This window comes from Adelges cooleyi, unplaced genomic scaffold (genome assembly GCF_023614345.1).
Source record: "Adelges cooleyi isolate 19-005CV unplaced genomic scaffold, UGA_ACOO_1.1 ACOO_flye_CR_arks_rails_tigmint_CR_PRNA_8, whole genome shotgun sequence".
Lineage (NCBI taxonomy): Eukaryota > Metazoa > Arthropoda > Insecta > Hemiptera > Adelgidae > Adelges > Adelges cooleyi.
This window is the reverse complement of record NW_026096513.1, coordinates 3,627,967-3,651,243: the sequence shown is the minus strand read 5'-3', so window position 1 is coordinate 3,651,243 and position 23,277 is coordinate 3,627,967. Positions and strand designations below refer to the sequence as shown.

At 30.4% G+C, this 23,277-nt stretch overlaps 1 protein-coding gene across 3 annotated transcripts in view; it reads left to right on the top strand.

Annotated features, from left to right (window-relative positions):
- Positions 1-23,277, top strand: part of LOC126845810 (neurotrimin-like) — a 98,196-nt gene that overhangs the window by 19,693 nt on the left and 55,226 nt on the right. For all 3 annotated transcript variants that reach the window (XM_050584729.1, XM_050584728.1, XM_050584727.1), the window contains exon 2: positions 20,055-20,152. In XM_050584729.1, the coding sequence (XP_050440686.1) occupies positions 20,055-20,152 (98 nt within the window). The remainder of the gene's footprint in view (positions 1-20,054; positions 20,153-23,277) is intronic.

Below are 23,277 nucleotides of genomic sequence, written 5' to 3'. Positions count from 1 at the left end.
CCTGTTGAAACAAGAGTCTTTTTAATAGCAGTTAGATGTTTTCTTTTCATGGTGCGAATGTATCGTATAAAGCTGATGTATTAAAAATCGGAAGACGATTTTTAGAACACCCGTTTTGTTGTTAACCCTGACATTTCCCCCAAAATTTTCCTTATAAAATATTAACACTTTTTAAACTCTCTATGTGTACGAATATATACCGAGTTGCTGTGAAATTCTTATTTATAAAAAACCCTAGTATGCCAATATTCAAAGAATGTTGGATAGTTATAAGATCCAGTTATTAAATATGCTAGGATATGTACTTGCTTTGAAAATCTCAAATTTTATAGTTGATCTCATATTTGAAAAGGATATTTTATTTAGTTCAAAATAACAATCAGGTAATTTAACTAATAGATATTTGATATTTTTGGGGTTTGCAACGTATTTTTGTACTCATGCTGAACAACTGGAAATACTTGAAACTCTCATTGCCGCTTATACATACTTTGATTATACAAGTATAGAGGCCAATAAAATGAACACAATTTTTAGTACATAAAATTATAACAAAAATGTATTATTGAGTTTCATACTTTCATGGGTATATAATCAGAAAATGTTTAAAAATTAGCCTTCGGAGGTAACTCGTTTTTAAAATTTAAATATCTGCCTACCTACATGGTTACAAGTGCGAGTAGTGTAAAATAAGCAAAAATAATAATAAACAAATATAACGTGTAGCGTAAAACTTTGGTGATGCCCTGCGGGACCAATTGAATTTTGCGAAAAGGCGAAGGGAGGAGGTAATAAAGGATGAACGGCGGTTTGCACCGGCGATTATTATAAGCGAATCGAACCGTTAAGAGGTTTGTTGGACCGAGAAGAATTTGGTACACAAGGGTAAAAGAGCTTTTACTGCTCCCCGAGGGCTTTAGTGAATCCCCTTACCCATTCCGCCACCACATGAAATCTTTGTGGATAATGAGCCAATTATATCGTTGAGCCATTGAGAAACAGACGTTGTTGTTATTATAAGCAAAATACCTACATTGCAGTGGTGGATAGTGTGGGGTTTGCTGGTCTTGCACACAATGTTCCTTATTGGTTTACCCGTCTGGAAACGCAAACTTTCCGACCGATTCCATTCGTGTTTTATTATGTAAATAAGTAAGTGGTTGTTATTGCTATACACCATACTCAGCATCATCGTTATCATAATAACAATGAACAACCCGCAAAAGTGAAGATCAATAGCTAACTACAGCTGTTATTAAGAAATTATTTTAAATGTTTTATTTAAAAATCAAACATAAATGTTTACAAAACTAAACAAAGTTAAACAGCATAATAATATTATATATCATAATATAGTGCATATTATATATCATAGAAATAATAAAAAATGTTTGGCACATCTTGAAATGGAATTTTTATATTCCTGTTTTTTGTCGCCAACAGTTACAAAGGTACTAGTAAAGACATTTAACGATATCTTAAATTTTAAACGAGTTTATGGCATATTTCTTAAATTTATAAATATTTGTCTAATATGATATCGTAGTATTAAAACTAAACGATTCTTATAGTGATTCTATGATTCTATTCATGGTTTTTTATACAGGTCATTTTGTTAACAACTGAATATGTTTTTCCAACGTTTGATTTTTTAGTATAAACTGTAATTTTAAAATAAAATGTTGCATTATGACAAGTCTTAACAGTATAATTCGCAAGAAACAGTAGTTAGTAAATTTGTTACGAATGATTTTGATTTATTCAACAAACAGATACTGATCATGGGATTGGATATTTTTATAAAAAACAACTATTGTGTTTGCCGAGTATATAACAATATTTATATGCCGGAATCGTGTACACAGGTAATACAGTTTTTGTTCGACTACTAATATACTAATTGATACGGACAAAAATCGAAAATGACAAAACAAGTATGGGGGAAAAACTCCATAGTCGTATTGTACTGGTATGTATATTGCGTGTAATGAATTACACGTTGATTAAAGCGAGTTAGGGTTCGGGGTCGTTATTGGGTCTGACACATAATGTTTTGTATCGACTACTGCAGTGGTGTAAAACACAATAACATGTCGTCGCGAGAACGAGCAAAACTAGACAAAAAAAAAAACCAAATCGACGAAAAAGAAAAATAAATAAAAATAAAATGTTAAACTAAGAACAGAGACATATTATATAGAAAAAGAATAAGAACAAAACCGTTAAACTTCCGCAGACAATTTTCTAACGTTTTTGGCGGTCAATGAACAAGCGTATGGGACGAAACAATAGCGTGGGGGATTGGGGTGCAAAAAAAAAGAAAAAAAGAAAAGAAACGAAAAGGAAGAAAAATACCGATTCCTGGGGGACATATAAAAAGAACGGCCGGCAACACTCCCGAGGCTGTTATCCATCAATTAGCCGGTGCGTTCTGTGTTGCCAACTATCTGCCGCCGCGCCGGTCCCCGATGGGTCTTAGCAGCCCTCTCTAGACGTCCGCCAAGTTAGCGCAATAATAATAATATCGCACATTGCCGGATGAACGTTATAAACGCGAGTAGCACTTACGTGTTTGTGTGTAATGTGCGCATTGATAAGCGCCTCCCTAGAAAACAAAAAAACGCTCTCAAAGTTTATACAACAAAAAAAACCGAAGCACTAAATCTCGGCGTAGAAGTCACACGCGCATAAGCTAAATGCAAATAATAAAAGTTAATTTCAGTTAACACACGTTATTAAAATATAATCGATGAAAAGAAAAAACTTATAATTTTAGAGTACTTATTACGGGTTTATCAAGCTGGCGGTTTAAATTAATCAAATAAATAAATATGTTCTATAAACGTACACAGATGTTTTTTCTTTTTCAAAACAATATTCTTTAAAAAAAATGTTATCTTTTTTTTAATTTCTGTATGGTTTTAAGATTGCATATAATCGAAAACGGTGGAAAGTGGTCGTAAAAAAAAAGGTTAATTGAGTTGGTGAGTGAGCTATACGTAGTTTTAATTGAGTCCGTGAAATATGTGTCGTACCTGGGTATTAAAAACCATAAATAATTCGCTGTTCTGGCCGTCCCTTTTCTCTACCGTCGTGCCTAAGTGTAAACCCTTATTATCACTATATATATATTTTTTCACAAATTTCTTAACCCCCAAAGGCTTGGTCGGTAATAATTCAGCGCCACCCTGCTGTACAGCCACAGGTGAGGGCGATAAATCCCAACAAAGTCCTAATTAACGTTTTGAGTAGTTAGCGCTCTCCATAAGCGAAAAACGCGTACACGTCATATACCACTTGGGGGGGGGGGGTGGGCTTGTCGTTTGTGTGATAGGTAGCTACCAAGCAATTTACCAGAGCCTCCCCCCCCCCGTTGTGTAGGTGAAGGAAGTATTAACTGTTTCAATTTCCGATACTATCCTATTGCTCGTCCATGTACGAAATAAATTCGACTAAATATATATATATATATATGTACAGATGAAATAGTTTGTAATCAAATCATTGAAACTGTCTAAATGTAATCGTTTTTATCTCTTCGATCATTACACAACAGTAGCTTTATGGCCGAATTAAAAGTATTTTCATTTATTTGAAACGAGAACAAAAATTGTTGTTTCGTTTCATTTTCGGTAAACCATTACTACTATGTCAATGGTAAACCTTTTACTTATACAACCATATATTTATATGGGTTTTATTTATATGTTAACATATATCCTGTAATACATATAAAGCGAGCAATAATTGTCTATGGTACTTCAAAACGACTCCAACGATTTTAAAAATTAATTTTTACCAGAAATGTATTTTCTTTTGTTACAAATATTTTTGATGTATACCTAATGTAGAAGAGTTTCAAAATGAAATGCAGCTTGTAAGAACGTGAAAATTATCCTTTTCGAATAGCTTTTTTAATTCCACAATTTAGCCCTACGGAATTTATGGTACGTTTTAGATTTTAAGTCGTTCGAATGATTATTATTTTAATTTGTATTATAGTTTATAAATTATAATACGTAGGAAATTATTCTAGACTTGATTAGCTTAAGGAATCCATAAAATCCGAAATAGTTTAAACCGGAAATCAAAATAAAATAAGCAGATATAATCCTAATAGCATTGGTGAGTTGGTTTTTTTTTATTATACACATAAAAACAAGAATGAGGTATATAACTAATATCAATTAAATAGTTTGATATGTAGGTACGAATGACTTATATGTTTATTTAATTGATGACATACATTTACTTGACAATAATTTAATTTAAGGCCTAAATTTAAGAGCTAAAAACTTTAAAAACTAATTAAGTACATAAAAATATACTTTCAAACTAACTACTTATCGGTTAACATTCAGAATTTCGCTTGCAACATTTCACAAAATGCGTTAGTATTTTTTTTGTGCATTATATCATATAATACACGACGCAGTCAATTTGTTAGATTTCTAATGATCGTTTCATTTATACACTGAGTCATTTGTTGCTGTCCACTCTTAATCAATGCTGGAGGGTTATATGGAACACACACAAACGGGGGAAACACAAATGGACAGATGTTTTTATGGACGGATTACAGTAAGCAATAGCAAGGGGGCTGATTGTGCATTGAAATAGAGAGATTTTAAAATAATATTTTTCAGCAACCATACAACATATTATTTGCTTTGTTAAACGTTATAATATATGGGTACTTCTAAAATACAATTTCAAAATCTATTTGATAGATGTGATAATTATACTTAAATCAGAACGTGGAACGTCTTGACTTGTTGGTTTTGTTCTAGTTTTAAGATTATAAAAATACTAAATCTTTCGGTTTAAACCCCGGCCTTATAAAATATAAAAGAATACAATTTTTAAATAAATAATTTTAAATAGTTAGTTAAAAAACGGTTCATAAGAATTAACAATACTGTAACATTACACATTTTTATTCATGGGTAATTTAATCTTGGAGTCGTCCACAGACCAAAAATATTAAACACATTTTCTCGGTACCTTTTGTTAATTTCGTGATAACTTATCGATTTAAATGTTAATAATGTTAATGTCTAATGATGCGAATAAAATGTTAGCTGGTGGACAGATGGCGGAATGCACAGAAAGGCAGTTATTCTTAGGGGAATAAAACAATGCACCCGGATATTATTTATCTCTTATTTACGAGTTGATGTAATATTATTAATCAATCATACAAAAAACAACATTCGATCGTTATAATACCTAATAATATATGCTACACATTATATGGCATGTGTCGTTTATGTGATGCTCTAACGCTTAATTTGAACTTATTGATATTTTTATAATTAGATAAATAATAATAAATGCTTATCTGTAGTACGACAGAACTGCAAAGAGGCGATTACGAGGTACCAGTGTTACGCCCTTTTTTAATGTTTTTATACTCTTTACTAGTCCGTTGGCACCTGCATAGGTCAAGTGTTACAGCTATACTTGACCCTTTGAGTAAATGGATTGAAAAAAAAATCAGAACGTGTTTATCTAAATGTCCACAATCTGACCGGACATTTACCACACGCAAATACCTGTAGAAACTATTTCAAACATTGTTTAAATTATTCAACCAACATTATTTAACCATAGTGGCAAAAACTGATGTGCCTATGTACATAAACAAAATTACTCATAAAAGACCAAATAAATGAATTCTCTATAATAGTTTAATGAGATTAAAAAATGTTTACCTCTTAATAACTTAATTGTCGTAAATTTTAATATTTATCAATGTTATGTTATAATACTTTCAGTGTTTTTATACCTGAATTATAAAATACTTATAAAATATTCTTTATGTTAAAGTTCACTGATACTAACGTTATTTTCTAAATTATTAATAACTATTAACTATAAATTATAACATTATTCATATATTTTCATTGTTATTTTGATGAATATGTATTTTTTGCTAAACAAAAAAAAAACTATAATTTAAGTGGGTCGTTGACTACTAAGTGTTTTAACATTGCAAGTGTAAGACATTACACTCCGTAAGAGTTATATGATAATTTTTGTTTAATGATTGGGTATACTTTGTATAGTTCACAAAATTAAGTTATTAACACGCCTCGAGCAGTACTTCTGGTCCGCGGTAGTTAAGCTGTTTGGAGCAATTTTCAAAACAATAGGTTGGACACGATGATTTCTATGGACTTGTTAATTATCGCTTGCGGCATTTGGATCATATCAAATAGACCAAAGGGATGCAGATAGAATTCATCGGTAACAGTAGTTGTTATATATAGGGGTAGATGGGGTTGATTTAACCGCGGGGTATAATTGAATAATGCTGATAGAATTATTTTCACTGTGCTAAAAATATCGAGAATGCACATATTATTATTCACACTGTTTGAAATATTGTGTTGTATTATCAGCGGATTTTTACTGTTCATGTGATAAACAAAGATGCAAATGTCATAGACGTGATATAATTTGTTTTATTTTCACATAATGTTTTTACTTGCAACTCCATTAACCTTAAGTACAAAATAATGTACTCAAACCTAAAATTTTGTTTTTATTAAATGTATCCACCTATTGTTGATTTATTTAATTATTTTATCTGATATAATACTAAATATTAACAACTATGAAGTGGGGTGGGTTAAAATGTGTAACCACGGGTTAGATATACAATTTTTATTTCTATATTTGTACAAAAAAATGGTTTTATATAAAACAAATACATTTTAGTGTACATATTTTAATATAATATTAATAAGATACATTCAAATCCACCCCACTTCATAGTTGTTAATATTTAGTATCTTCACCAATATTATATTGTTATAAGGGATGGTTACGCACACAGATTATTAGAGCGATTACGAGTTTTTCATTAAAATGTCCGATTCCACGTTTGCAGTGTTTACATTTTGATCCCTTACCACTCGACTCTTTCATCTGATAATCCTCTTATACTTATGTTGCCGGAAACGTCAAAGTGATGTCGACCGTTATTATGATATTATGCCTACATAATTATTTTAAGGGTTTGTATCAAATTCTGAATCACCCATCTTTATTATATTTTCAAACCAATAAAAAAGATATATTTTACTAATTTTAATAGGTAGTACTTAATAATTTTAGAGTACTCGAATGTTTCAGCTTCGATGCGGAGCTGAGGAGGTATTGTTTTTACTACGATGAAATTGTATTTTTATGTCTGAACACACGGTGTCTTCCAAACCGCTGAACCGATTTTTTCATATAGCAAGACTATAAATCAGGAAGCGACCAACAATTAAAAAAGTTAACGCCATTTCCTTTAAAATTGAAAAAACACCCTAAATATGTACATATTTTTCAACTTAAAATGACAGCGCTCTATAGCTTTTAAAAAAAAAGTCGAGTTATAACTATAAAATATTCTTTAGATATAGTACAATCGATAAACGTTGGCATACCAAGAAAATACGATAAACACTTTCTCCTGAAAAGGGTGAAAATGTTTAATTTATTCCTCTTTTTGATCATAGTTTTAGGGCTTAAGTTCTAAAAATTAGACTAAAGGATAATCTATAGAGGGGCTTTAACCTATAATTTTCTCATAAATACATGTAGACAAACAATTTTTTTTTTTTTAAGAAAAACCCGAAAAAATGGGAGTAATTACATTTTGATAATGGTATATTTCTAGGTTATTGTTTATGACTAAATCAACAGTCAACAAAATATTTTCTTTATATTGTGATACTCAAATTGTATCCAATAAAACTAAAATGTTAAGTACATTACTGTTATAACAAATTTTTTTATTGATATTTGTATTTCTACTATGTACAGATTCTAAGCAGAAAGTGATTTTATCACATTCAATAATAATAAATCCTAAATCATTCTCTCACTCCATTACGCTACGCCTCACTATGCCGGGTTTCCCCTCAAATTATAATCATTTAACTTATATCAATTTAATTTGATGTAAGTATGAATTTAAGACTAGTTTACGTATTTACAGGTAAAATAAATTATAACATTGACTTAAAAAAACATCTATTTACATACGAGTATATATATATATTCCATATATATATATATATGGAATCTATTAAAAAACTGTGTATTTGTCACGATATTTATTTTATAGAGTGGGATTTTTGTTTAAATAATAAATAAAACGATCTATAAAATGATAACTAGATCAAATAAAAACACATGTACCTGTTTCACAACCCTATATTATTTATTTACTATACTATTCAATCTTGATAGTATCATTTGTATTACATAACGTAAAAAATCTAAACCTAGTTTTTTTTTATTACAAATTAAAGTAATAACCTACAGTTAGTACTTTTTACCTCGAAATTCTTGATTAGGGTTTTTTTTATTTACAGTAGATGCAGATTAATATTTTCAGAGAATACTCAAATGTTCGACAGAAAATACCTAAACCAAGTAATCAATTTAACGTAAGGCACTAATTTCCTCTAAAGTATAATTTGATCTGTACGCACTTCTCCTTTCGACTTAAATTTTAAACTAGTTATTCAAAACTGGACATCATCCAGTCAACATTTTCAAAAATTTGTTTTCGATTTAAAAGTTAATGTGAGATGTATTCATGTATGCATATGTGCGATGTGCCTGCATAAGGAACATATTTTAATAATTTTTTGAATTACAATTTAATGTTGGAAACATAGTTAAACGTGTATACTTTAATTATTTTTTAATGAAAATTGTTTTTGTCCGTTTACTGATAACAGCACATACTAGTCGGTAATATATATTTTGTTTAGCTTGCAAAAGAGAAAACAACATACCTTCGTATAAAAAAAACCCAACCCCAAATCGTTATTTCTCCCATTAATAGGACTTCAAAATCGTTTCCCTTCTGTCGAATCCCTATTCCGTTTAAATGTGTTTTCCCCTTGTGTTTTCTCTGCTCGCGTCACCGCCGCCAAGTGTATATGTACATCGTTTTGGATGCCACGGCTGCCCGGCGGCGGCACCGTTGTCTTTCATGACTACAATATACACCTATCTAACTCCCCTCGTCTCCGTCATCATATGTTCGAAATCCTAATGACAACCCCCCGAGAAAGATATCTGTACTGCATTATTTGAGGGGAACCGCAAGCGTCTTAACGACCACCATTCTCTTCCATCACAGTCACACAGTATATAGTCCGTAGTGTATATTTGTGCGCCCGTGTGCACTTTACTGTTACAGTATGTGTATATACACTATAGTCGAGCCCATCCCACCTCACCCCACACCCCTGAGAAATCCAATCGGCCGTGTGCCGACTGGGGCACTGTTTCCACGTTGTTTTTGTTGTGGTTGTTGTCGTGTGTTAGCTCCCATATAGGATAGGAGGCCGAGTCAATCAATCAACGGCAATAACGGACGTACATAATAATCCGGTAGGCTTTGCGTAAAGGTTGCCTTAACCCCAAGTATTTTTCTCCTCCAGAGAGTTGCCGAAATTAAAAATTGTTAGGGGGAAATGGTTGCCCTTTTAAGAGCAGGGCTTCGAATAAGCAAAATGTCAGGGTCACATCTCACGGTATAATGTGTATGTGCGGGAGAGTGGCGGCAGATAAAGCACTTGCAATTATTTTTCCTCTTATTCCGCTTTGCCCGTCCAAACGTACACGTCAATAGATTTTCGAAAGAAGAGGGGTCTTTTCCTGGTGTCGACCGTGTCATATTTCAATTCTGCAGTCATTGCGGGTGCCTATTAAAAGCTATATCGTATACAGATGATTTTCCTTTTAACCAACGTACAACGGTTTTTCTATATAATATGTTTATTTGGGTGTTGCTCAATAATTAGATTATAAAAACTGTGTGCAATTCGGAATGTTAAAATAGACGAATGGAATAGTATTGAGTTGTGGATATCAATGGAAGTTGGTAAGTATACACGCGAGAGATACTTTGGGAGTTTTTGCCATAAATAAAACTTAATTTTGCAACTTGACTTAGGAGCTAAAAATAAGACAATAAGCATAATAGTTTGAATATGTTGAAGGATGAATGAAAAATGAAATAAAGGTATGAGTACTATGAGAAGTTGTTGTAAAAAGAAGGCAATGTAATAGAAGATTGATGAAAAAAATGAAAGTACACTGTTAGTTGAGACTTACAGAAACTTTTGACATTAATTGCGTGTATAATTTTTTATTAAAATTTATTTTCCTCTTAACTATACTAACTTAACGGAAAATACTCCCATGTAATGAAATAGAACAGTCCAATAAAAACACAAGTTAACAAGTTTACTAGGTAAAAATTAGCTTTAAAATATTTCAAAATTGAATCCGCTGGATTTTTTCTTACAAACCGGTTATTTTATATAAATGCTGAAAATAAAAATAAAACTAATATACAAAATCGTGTATGTATTTTATGTCCCACTCCAACTTTTTATGGAAATGGCGTGTATTATACACATAATAGGCGAATTGAAAGATAGTACCACAGTGTAATCTGTTATCTAATCAAAACTGACTTTTTTTCTACAATTACAAGTTTGATAATTTTTAAGCAAATTCATACAGAATTTCAGTTTCATCATTATTTTAATATTTAAGAGCAGTGGTTTTCTCGAGTATTAGATTTGGCAAAATCATTATTTACAAGCACGCTTTGCATAAATGCAAATTGCTGTGCTCTCTTTCTCTCTCCATCTATATATATATATATATATATATATATATATATATAAAAATGAATGTATGTGTGTTTGTTCTTTATGCATTACTGCACCATTCACCCGATCGCCATGAAACTTTGGAAAGTTGTTGAGTACACTCCCTTGAAACTTTCCGGCATAGTACTTTTTGAAAATTTCACCCCTAAGGTGTTCTCAAACACAAATTTTGTACTTTAAATATTGACTATGTTTATTTTTCGTTAATAACCCAAAATAAACAATTGGTTTGTAACCATGGTAACCACGGTATATAATATACAAGGATATATAAGGATTATGGAATGATTATGGAGGGATTATAGTGGATGATTATGAAGGAGGATTATGGAGGTGAATTGATAGAGATAGTGAATTAGAGATAAGATATTAGAGCTACTAGATTGTAGGACGTATCCATATATTGATGTATCTGCTTGAAGTGTGGTTAGTGGATACTCTTAATCTTTTTTTTCAAGGTTGTTGTAGGATTTCTGATAAATTGAAAGAATATTTAATGAATAAAAGCCTGAATTTTAAACAGCTTTGTTAATAAATACAATTTCAAAATTCCATCAACGTACAGAATTATTACATTCTTTAAGTTTTATAACAGGTGTTCGTACTTTACAACTACTTTAAAGTCCATAAAAACGATCGGCGTGACCATAATTTTATCTAAATAATTATTGGTGTAATAGCCTCTTGAGATTAAACATTGTAAAAAAATTAGAAAAGTACTTAAATGTGTCTTTATAATATCAACGCATTTTTTGAAAAATAATACCCCAAATTCGGACTCTTCCAGTGTTCATTTTTTATGAAAAACTTTTCACAGACTATTTCATGGTCGGATTTTTTCACGTCAGTGCATTTAGTATAATAACAGCCTGGAGAATCCGGGTAACACAGCTATAGTATATTTATATACATTATACATATATATACGTTTATAAATATAATATTAGGTACAGGTTTTTGTTAAATATCTGTTTATTAAATAGAAAAAGCCGTATATTCTAACTAAATGTTTAAAAAAGCAAAATAATATTAAAAAGCGGGTGCATATAATTTTCAAAAATTCCCAAAAATCCTGTTTATTACTCTTTTGTTTCTATCAAGACGATCTAATATATTACAAGGTGTATATTATTGTTTCGTTGATATATACAAGTTACTAGTAGGAATAACTAATTTAAGGGAGGAAACAAATTCAATTAATTCAAAATTACTTGACAATAATAATATTGTTCTTAATGTAAATAACAATAATCAATACTTCGATTTTAGCGTACAATCAGCTTGTAATCAAAAGCTACATTTTTTAAACACCGCTTTGTGACATTTATTTTTTACAAAAGTAAAATACAGTATAATGAACTTAAATCAATCTAGTATTTTAGTGCAAGCAGGACTAACATAATAGCATACCGACTATAATTTTGAGTTTCGAGAAGTAACATTTGATTTTTTTTTTGTTTTCTATGTGAATGTGTAACACAATAATGGCCACTTTTAGTAAGTATAAATTGTATACTTTTGTCATAGCTGTGTTACTTTTATAAGAGTATTAAAGTGTATTTTATTACTTATTCTTACTTTAGTTACGGCCAATAAGCTAATTGGTCATTTTTGACCTAAGCTACAAAAAAAAAAAGTTCATATTACTGTTTATTATTAAACGATTAATAAAGGAAAAATTACACTTCCTCATTATGTATACTTTCTTTTTTTTGTCAAAGGAGAATTTATAAAAAAATTCCCTCTTATTACAAGAACATGAACTAGTATTCATTATTAAGTAAGCGTCTTTACTATAGCAGTGGGATGAACAAAATTTTTAAAGATCAACTGTCTGTAATCATTTTGTTGTGAGTATTCATCAAACACACAGCACACTGTAGAGTGCAGATTAAAGACGAACAAATAATAAATATTAAATTATACTGTCGACTTCGACTAATTGCAAGTGACACGTAAGTACGTTGAATTCGAGTGCGACAACACCGTTTACTTTGTACCGATCCATCTCGTAATTTTTATACATAGTTTCTGTACTGTGTGTTCATACAAAAAAACCCATCGTCAATTACTCTTCTAGGAACGTTATGGATTTGTTTTCACAACCGTTTGAGTACATGCAAGTCCTTTTCCAAACGAATTCATTAATGCTACCGGTATATATATATATATTATTTGCGCAAACACCGGCCGTGTCTGTCAGCAATTCGTACTAGGTTTATTCGTTTCCAACAAGGATGATGGTAATAAAATCGTCTAATGAATTTTAAAATCTATATCTGTATGTCCCTCCCTTATTATTATTATCATCATTATTAAAAAACAGTTTTTTTTTGCATTCCCGTTTAACTTTTTTCACGGTTCGCATTTCACTCGTTTCCGGTTAAACAGCGTAAAAATTAATTTTTTTTTTTTTATTACAATTACTATTCGCTTTACTCGGATTTCCCTCTTCAGCCTACTCTCTGGCGTTATTGCCATCATATAGTCATGTACTTTTACTACCTGCCGCAGAGCACATCGGCGGTAAGCGAACGCCAGCACTTTTGACTGTCGTTTGGCGGACGGTGAAGGGTTGTGCAGGGACTGTATAAAAAGGATGCGTATGGAAAAAACCATATAATATAGACACTATTATCCCATGAAACGTAATGTGTTGCTGCTGCTTGGACCGAATCGTTCCAGATTTTATTGTAACCTCACCATATATATATTATTATATATATGTATATTTAATTTTGTTTTATTGTCTATTGGCTTAGAACGGTTAGATGTATGATGCCTAACCTAAACGTTAGAGATATTTTAAATCGAACAATATTATAAAAATATCACATATTATATATTTTTTATGTAATATTTATGGACTAAATAAACTAACTATTATATTATAATTATTATTAAACCTGTATTAAATTAAAAAAAAGTAAAACTAATATCAATTGTTAACATTTAATACTTAGTATTAAGTTTGTGGAGTCAAATACATTGCCGGAAAAATATGAACACATTTATTCCATTCTTCTGTATGATTGATCTATAATTTTTTGCCATGCTCCTATCTAATTTATACGTTTTATATGATTTCATAATAAATTGTTGTAATTACTTGCAAAGCTATAAATTATGTAAATTTCTACTAAGAATTGTACAATAGTATATAATGTGTAATATGTATTAATACAGTACCTATTATTAAATATGATATTACTACACTTTGGACAAACCTCACCAAAAATTTAGTAGAGCTGTGTTATTTTTCCTATGTACATAATTAATTGAATTCATTTTTATTTTAAATAATTGTTTTTTTTTCTAATACACCTTTAATTCTATATATTCGATTTATTGTTATAATCAAAGGTACTAGACAATTTTAACATTTTGCCACTCCATTACTTAATAAAATACTCTCACTTACTTAGTAAATATTTCTTTAGTTAGGAGTAATTACAACCAGTCCAATTATTCACAAAATATCTAGTTATATGGTTATTTTCTTCACGATACAAGTATATTTAATCTAAGGCGATATATTTAAGTTTATATAGGATAAATATTATGTGCACGAGGATCGCCAGTTGGACGCGTGAGGCGGCAGTTTGAACAAATAAAAAAAAATGTATAAAATAATATATGATCCTATAACAACGTCATTACGAAGCTCTCTGCAAAGTATTTGCATGAAAACCGCATAAAAGGTCCGAGCAAGGGTCTATATTATTACAACGTGATCGCGTATCGCTGTGTACATGTATAGGTTACCTATGTGTATATTATTATTTACGAGATTTCCGCCGATGTTAAATAGCCACTAGAAAATCCTGGATTATTATAATATTTTACACTATTATTACTATTATTACATTGTAAAAAGCGTCGTCCGTACGCGGCGGGGTATCCTGAGCGTTATTTTTTATTTTTTATTATTATTATTAAGAACCTTATTTCCTTCTCTCGCACAAAACGCCTCACCCCTGATCCACCGATTACCGGCGCCGTGGACGGATCACACGATAATAATATTGGCGGCTATCACGCGGTTCCCGTTGCTGATATATGGCCGCTGCCACTACCTAAGTGTACTCTGAGTAGTCGCAATAACTCCTCAGCAGTATAATAGTGTTGCTGTTGTAGAAAAACAAAACGAAATTATAAGGCGAAAATTATTAATAACGCTAACATATCCACGTCGTTGAGTATAGCAATAGCCTGTCCAGGACGGCGATAATATTTCCTGGCCCTACGCGTTATAATATCGTCCAAAAACCACTATGAGGTTTTTCAAAAATCCCGTCCTGATGGCCGGCTACCTCTTTTAATGCGTGCAATACATTATATAATATTATACGTTCAGTGTGGGCCGCCGTCGTTCTATTTTGCGCAGTATGTGAATTTTTTTAATAGCAAATCGGTTCTCGGTTTAATTATCATTTTGTAGTTTATTTTTAACGTAAAAAACGAAAGCGACACGAAAAACCGACATGAAACCGGCTGTTTTCAAGAGGGCGTCCACCGGTGATTTTCAGTGGTAAAAACATGTTTAAGCAGACTGAAAATAACTCGCTTAATTTAGGTTTTAGAGTAAAAGCACCCATTATAAAATTAAAAGAAAACAATATTCCAAGGGGTACGTTAAAAAAAAAAATAATTTTTTGAAAAGTTACAGTTATTTAAAAATGTTAAAATAGTCGTTATTTCTAAACTATGCATTGAGCGTTATACTTGGAATAATAAAAAAAACGCACCGTCTTGCTCTCTGGAATATTGTTAATTTTATAATATGTGCTTTTACTCTAAAACCTAAATTAAGCGAGTTATTTTCAATCTGCTTAAACATATAGAGATGAAAAAACATTTTTAAATCGCTTTCAAGGATGCTGTGATAGTCCAAAAAATAAATTAACTACCAAAATAGAGTCCTAGTTATTAAACTAATAATTACACGTCACAGTTTAATCTTTAAATTAAGATTTTGTAAAAAATTGCCTATACTTTACTCCTTAAAAATGGGCGGTGGGACGCCCTCTTAAGAGATATAATATTAATAAGAATAATATGGTGATTGATTAGGGAAAATCGGGGAAATAAGAGAAAATCACATGGTAAGACACGCGACGGTTGTGATAATGATGATTTATAACAGAGATAGAGGAGAAGTGGGGGAAAACAGCTGATAAGAGATGGGTAAGAAAGGCTAATATCGGGGGTACGACATTTTATGGTCATGCTTAAAATTGACGCGTTGACCTTAAGGTCAATAGTTTCAAAAGTGCATAACGATGTGGCTCAAACTTCAACTTGTTAATGCACAGAACCAGCATTTTTGTCCATCTATACCTAAACTAAGTATTTACAAACTATTATTAAAGTAGTTTGAGATTATAGTTTATAACATGCTCGTTAATTACTCGAAAATCTTTTATCAATAAAGATAGTTAAGTTTTTTTTAAAATCATTCCAGCAAGGAATATGTTATTTCACTTTTAAAAAACAGCTCCAAAATATTTACATTATACCTTATATTTAATTATCTCGAGCTTCGATAATTAATTAGGAAATAAAATATTTGTATTTTATTACACAATAGAAACTGCATATAACTGTAAATTTGTAAATAAACAAGAACACATTCAATTGTAGTTATAAGCTGGTTTTAAATTTACCCAATATAATAAATTAAAGTTCGAACTAGAGTTACTTTATTCTAATATATTCTTTATTACTTTATAGTTATAATTACTAATCAGGAGTATATATCTTTAAAAGTAATTGTTTAACTAATTTCTTTTTGCTCGTTTTCTGATTTTATAAAACAAAAAAAATCAATTATTTTAAATGAAAAATAGTTTTGAATTACAACCCTACCAAACAAATATATCCTATAAAATAAATTCTTCGATGCACTTATTATTTAAGGTTTTGTGCTACACGCACGCTTAACATACACGCACCCTCTTTAAATACATAATAGTATTTTCAAGACCCATTGGAAATTCCGAAATGCAAACCCGAGGAAGTCATTAGAAAATTGGAGGTTCGGTCAAGTTGTATATATGTGTTACAAACAATGTAAATACAACGTTAAGAATATATACCTATAATAATAATAATAATAATAATAAAAATATGTATTGTATTTTAACATAATATCGTATTTTGTATAATGAGAGTTGAACAACTTTACTCAAAAATACACTGAGCTTTGGTTTACATGTCGTTATGAAAAAACAAACGTTAATACAGAACAAAAAAACCATACCTACATTTGTTTCCAGTAAAAACATTATCTAGACGTCAAGTATTTAAAAATAAAACTTTTGAGTTAAATTTTAGCCGAAAAAATTCAATTTTATTTCCATCCTAAATTTATTTAAATAAGCGTTACCTTTACTTTTTCGACTCGTTTGTTGTTCAAGGCAAATTTAGTAAATGATCGGACGAAAGTACGATTTTTTAATACAAGTATTTTTTAACTCCTTCGCGGCGTAGAACATAATATCGTTTAGCATTAAAGCTGATAGCATTAGATTACAACGTAGTATAAATTCATGGAAACCGAACGCGGGTTTATGCGGTCATGTTGATATTTTAAAACTGTAATAAAAGTGGTGCTGTTAATGAATTCATTTAATAAATATATCCCTTTTTCGGGTAAATTAATTTTTATTTTGCATTTTCTTAAGGCTAATAAACAAATAATAACATTACATTTTACATTTCTTTGTTTCATTTTTTCTTAATACGTTTGATATTTATACAATAACATTATTCTACGTGCAAACATTTAAAAATGCTCAAAAATACTATATTATTCGTATTTTACTGATAATAAAATTACTACACGCAACTTTTTTTATTGCCCATGAAACAATTTTAAGCAATAAATTGCAAGTAGCTACCCCAAAAGTACATTACGCGAAAGATTTGCAGGGTCATTTTAATTACCGTCGTACAAGGTGCACAAAAACATCAAAACGGGGAAAAAAAGCAGAAACAAGAATGCATTGTGTTAATATTTTAAAAGGGGAAACATCGCTAATTGGTGTCTCCAAAGTGATGTAATGCATATTTTATAACTTTAAGCAACGATTTTTCCGAGAAACAGAGTTTACATACTCATATATAAATATATACGTATTTATATAATGTATATAACCTATTTTCCGGAAATATTAGTCATTTAACAGAACCGACCCTTACGGTGTGTGCTTTCTCGCCTTTGTTCGTTTATTGATATACTTGTCGTACGTCATGTATCAAGTAGCTTTTAGTTATGATTTATTTATACATTGTCTAAGGGTTGCTATTATCTGCGTAGCCGGTATGGACACAACATATTTTAAGGAAATTAAAAAAAGTGATTTATATTTCAAATTTCGTTGGTAAAGCATTCTTATTCATAAATTCTTAAAGTTGGATTGTATAAGCATATAATATACACTTATGTCTATTTGGGAAAAAAATCACTGAGTTCGGGTGTAAAGAGGTCAACGGTTATTGCAAACCGAGAATTTCTTCGATAGTGACTTGAATAGCTGCCGACAACGGCGTAATCCTAGGATGATAATAATAATAATATATATTACTGTATGTATATATAGACGGTTCGGGGCGTGGGGTTGTTTTTAAAACAAAAATAAAAAGGCTATCGAGCCCGTTCGATCTGGGCGAATGGATAACGTCGCGCCTCGCATTACATAGGAAACGGTTGGCGCAATAAAAGAAAACGTTTACATTTATGGACGATAATATGATGACAATATATATATATATATATATTATATTAGCACCAAACACTAGCTCCATATGTGACGTAGATACCGTTTGTACATATGGAATGCGCAAAACCCGGATAATAAGTAAGAACTATTTATAATAGTAATTACAGCAGAATATACCTTTCTTATGCGAAATGATCGTCCATTATTTAATTTTTATCGGGCACTTCATAAAAGTAATTTTTTTTTTTTATAGTTTTGCACAACCGCCGCTGTTATACATTTTTTTTGCCGAACGAATTCAACTTCTAAGAGTACTACAACTAACACACAGTGGTCTTGTATCCATAATATAGTTGTTTCATAAAAGTATACTTTAGTCGAAAGCCAAGGTCGTCGTCGACAAACTACTAAGTAGTTTGAGTGTGGCATATATTTGTTGGAAACGAGCACAGCATTTCGACTTTCCACACAATTACAATTGTCCTCTAATATATTTAACGAGATTATAAGTACTTAAAAAAAAACACAAATTTTGAGTTGAATATTACTGAATATTTGAATCAAACCTATAATTACCAAAAAGTTGTTTTGGAAAATTACTTTATAGACGTCATGGAACGCATTTCACGCATTAGCCATGTACATAAATACCTACATACTTATATTGTTGTATATATAATTAACATGTTATAATTCTTCGTTTTTATATTTTTACCTAGCAAATAGTAATATTTGTGAAGACAAGACGGATTTCATGATACGTATGAAGGAATGTAGGAGTTATGGAATTTTAAAAAGTAGACAACTTTAAATACTTAAACGTTGGACAGTAATCACGAGAAAATTCAGAATAGAGTAAATGCTTCTTTGTTTAAAAACATTCTTAACTCTCAAGTCAGAAATATCTGGATAGAGTTCAAAACAATACAAATATTAACAAAACAATTTATAATATTACATAGGACCTAAAAAAAGATTATCGATATTAATACTGAATCATATTATAATTTTTAAAATTATTGACTTTCAGTAATTGTTTAACTAATGATAGTTTGTATAGGTTCAACTTATAATTTAAGTGTAGTTTATTCTATAGATTTAGTATTGTTAAACTAGCAAAATTTAATAAGTAAAAAAGTTTAGCTAAATGTGTACAGATTGTAATATTTATATTCACATACTTATTTCTCAAACAAATTAGACTGTTTACTTTATAAAATAAAGCATGATCATAAATGCTTATGATGGTGGTGAGAGTTCTATACGTGTTAATTAAAATAAATTGTAACTGTGCTTTGCAAAGTAAATTATATTTATAGGAATCAAATATAAATGTATTTAGTTACTGAGGACAATTGTGTACATGTTATTTAGTGTTACTACAAATATGTTATATTTAGCAGGTTGTTATAGCCGCCATTTAAATACACGCGTTTTTAACTAACGAAACAAATATATTGTTTCATGAAATAAATTTCACGAAACAAATTTCCCCTGTGTGTCATCCGCCTAATAGTAAACAATATGTTAAACAGCAGGAATAATTAAATATTGCAATATGCGTTAGAACAATGATAATATTATGTTTATTATAGTAACAATATAGTAATAATAATTGCTTCGGTTGTTTCAGAAATGCCCAAATTTGCCGAACCGATAACAAACGTAACGGTTCCTGTAGGAAGAGAGGCGACATTAGTATGCATTGTTGACGATCTGGGGTCTTATAAGGTAAGAGTTAAGAAATAATAAAAATATATTAAGATAACTCACTGGTATTAAATTGTAAATGTAGTACGTCTTTACCAACGATTCTTTAATAAGTAAAAGTCTATGTTCTGGAGAATAAAAAAAGTGCACACTATTTTAATTTCTAGCAAAACGAGTTCATCTAGACATAATACTACCAAAATACATTAACATCTATGTATCCTCTAAATAAGTATCCATATTATTATTTGTGGGGGCCACAGTCCGAGAGCTGTTGTAAAATTATTCTAAGATTAGTCAGCAGCAACAGCATACTAAACCGTGAGTCACGCCGTGTAATTGTGTACCTACTCGCCCCTTTTCAGTAGATCCGTCGGTTTCCACTACTACATAAACGCAATTACTGCGACACAAAAATTCTCGGTGTCGGGCCGAATTATTTTGGGTACCATTGTCTAGGAGTCAGACCCGTTCGAACGGTTGGAAATTCACTAAACTCATTACGTCCGAGTGTGATTGCAACCTTTATGGGGGACCTGCGTTATTAGGTTAACGCCGTGACGTGTGCGATAATTCATAGCAGACCGCGTTTTTAGTGAAATTTACAAACCCCAAAAATCATCCGGGATCGCACAGAGAGCTGCTGCCTGTGATGTACAAGCATACTAAAACTGATTCATTTGCGTTCTTGCGGAAACACTTAAACAGTTACACAGTGAAGTTGAAAACGAAGTCGTGAGACGATTCGACATAAAAGTCTCTGACCGACAGTTCTGACTACGTTCGATTTATCCTAGTTTACACTTTTGGTAACCGAGTACACTTTGTACACGTTATGTCTTTTGATGAAATTATTACAACCGTTGAATACACCTTATAACGTAACCTATAGCTCTTAAAATGTTGTTTTAAGAGGTTTGATATAAAATATTAATAAATAGGTACACTATTAACTATTGAGCGTGTTTTAAAAATAATGTATGTATATTAAGTGTAATGTAATTTTTCAATGAATTATTATTACAATCCATTATTGTATTGTGGAAATATAAGACAAAAGTCAAAACACAAAATATTAACCGATTTAACTGAGCTCTTGTAATATATTACACGGTGTTCTTATACTATAATGTTTATACCTATGAAATTATGGGAGAAATACTGAACATTTTTAAAAAAAAAAATTTCCTTTAAAGATAGAAAAATTTTTCTTAAGGTAACATGTAAATGGTTTGTAAAACAATTTGATGTTATGGAGAGAAATAATATTAAGTGTATCGTTTGAACTTAATTTACATTTTCAACATCATACCAATGTAATACTGAATACAACGGCGCATACTTAATTTTTTCATTAGAAAAATAAAAACAGTCGGCGACGCAGATCACATAGTAACACGAGGTGTAATATATTTTGTATAATTATTTTATTGAACAATTAGGTTGTTTGTATAATCTTATGCTCTCAGTTACGGTTTTATAACATTTGATTAACACGTGTTGGTGGTCTACTCTAAATTGATGTCGTTACGAGACATTAAACCCGAATAGTACGTACTTAAAATGTCTTACAATACCGAGGGTGCTTTAAATGGTCAATTCAGAAAAACGTTTCACAAAACTAACTGATCAGAGTCATGATCGTTTTAAGGTGTTTTAATTGTTTTTTTCATCCAATGCGCTTAAAATAAATAAAATATAGAAGAATAAGGAATTTTAAGGAAGGTTTTTTTGTTGGTTTTATTTTTAAACAATAAATTAATATGTTTAAAGTCAATATTAAAAAAATATTTTTTAACTCCACTTATGAAGTGGTTCTTAGTCACAAACACTACCGGTTCTTATTTTTACATTTTCTATAATGAATGTTATTATCTAAGCTGCTTTATTCATTGAAATGTATTAACATTATTTTGTACTACAATTTTAAACAAAACTAACATAATTTATTATGATTAGTTTACTTTTTTAACGCATTTAAATTGTTTTAACATTTTTATAAGACAAAAAAAATGTTATCATCAAAGAGATAAAACAATAGATTAAGTTACTGACAGTGAGGTGTCATGTTAGATTGTTTCACAAAAACAATTATTTTTTTAGACTTCTAAAAATATGATGTAAGATGTATCAGAAATTGGCTAAAACTTTTAAACAATCAATTTCATATTAGGATACTGCTTTGTCTTGTGTTATTTTTTTTGTGTTTGCAGTTACGTACTTGAACTCAACTCACCTACTTTCGAGGTACTAAAATATATATTGAGTATGCAAATTACTAAATGCAATTTCAATTTGGAAAACAACGAGTTCTTTCGGAGAAAAGAATAAACTAAAAAGCTATCTAAAAGTCAGCAGCGACTTTTATCAAAGTTTGGAAACTTACAAAACAAATGTATCAATCATTCTAAGTCCATGCCGTAGTTTTTAGATTCGTGTAATTAATTATTTGAGTTGAAATAATCAACAAGAATTACTTGCTAAAAATTTCTTTAAAACTTTGTTTATTTAATAAAAAATAAAAAGTTGTTATCGACAAGTATTACACTGTTTATGATAGCGAATAATGTACTAAAACATTGATCCTTTATAATATGCTAACGATAATTTGGAGAACCTCAGTAGAACACCTATAAATAAATTGGTATTGGTTAGTAAAAAACGACCGAGTCGTGTGTCTTGTACATCTTAAATATAACTTTAACATTTGTCCAAAAGTTAAATAATGTTTTTTCGATTATGCGACATAATTGTAGTGAGAAAAATGATGTACCGAAAATTAGTTTTTAAAATAGCGTATTGGACAAAATAAAATAATATACTACGTTTCACCATTTGAGAAGCTGCAGCTGTAATTTGTATAGAAAACACTTATATGCGTTCAGAAAAGGTTTTATGGTTGGATGAATATTGTTAACGGAATTTTTTCCTATTTTGTTTTGTGTGTAATATTAGGTGTACGTTATTATATTTTATTTCTTCAAAGCTCTGGGCTAAATTTATACGGAAAACGGGCTTGGGAAAAGAAATCTTTACATTTGGATACATATACGCACGTGTGTTGTACAATATACACATGTATGTGTTTTAATGGAAAATCTTGTGCGTGGTTGTCACCAAACAGGATGTGTTTCGCTGCCGGGGTC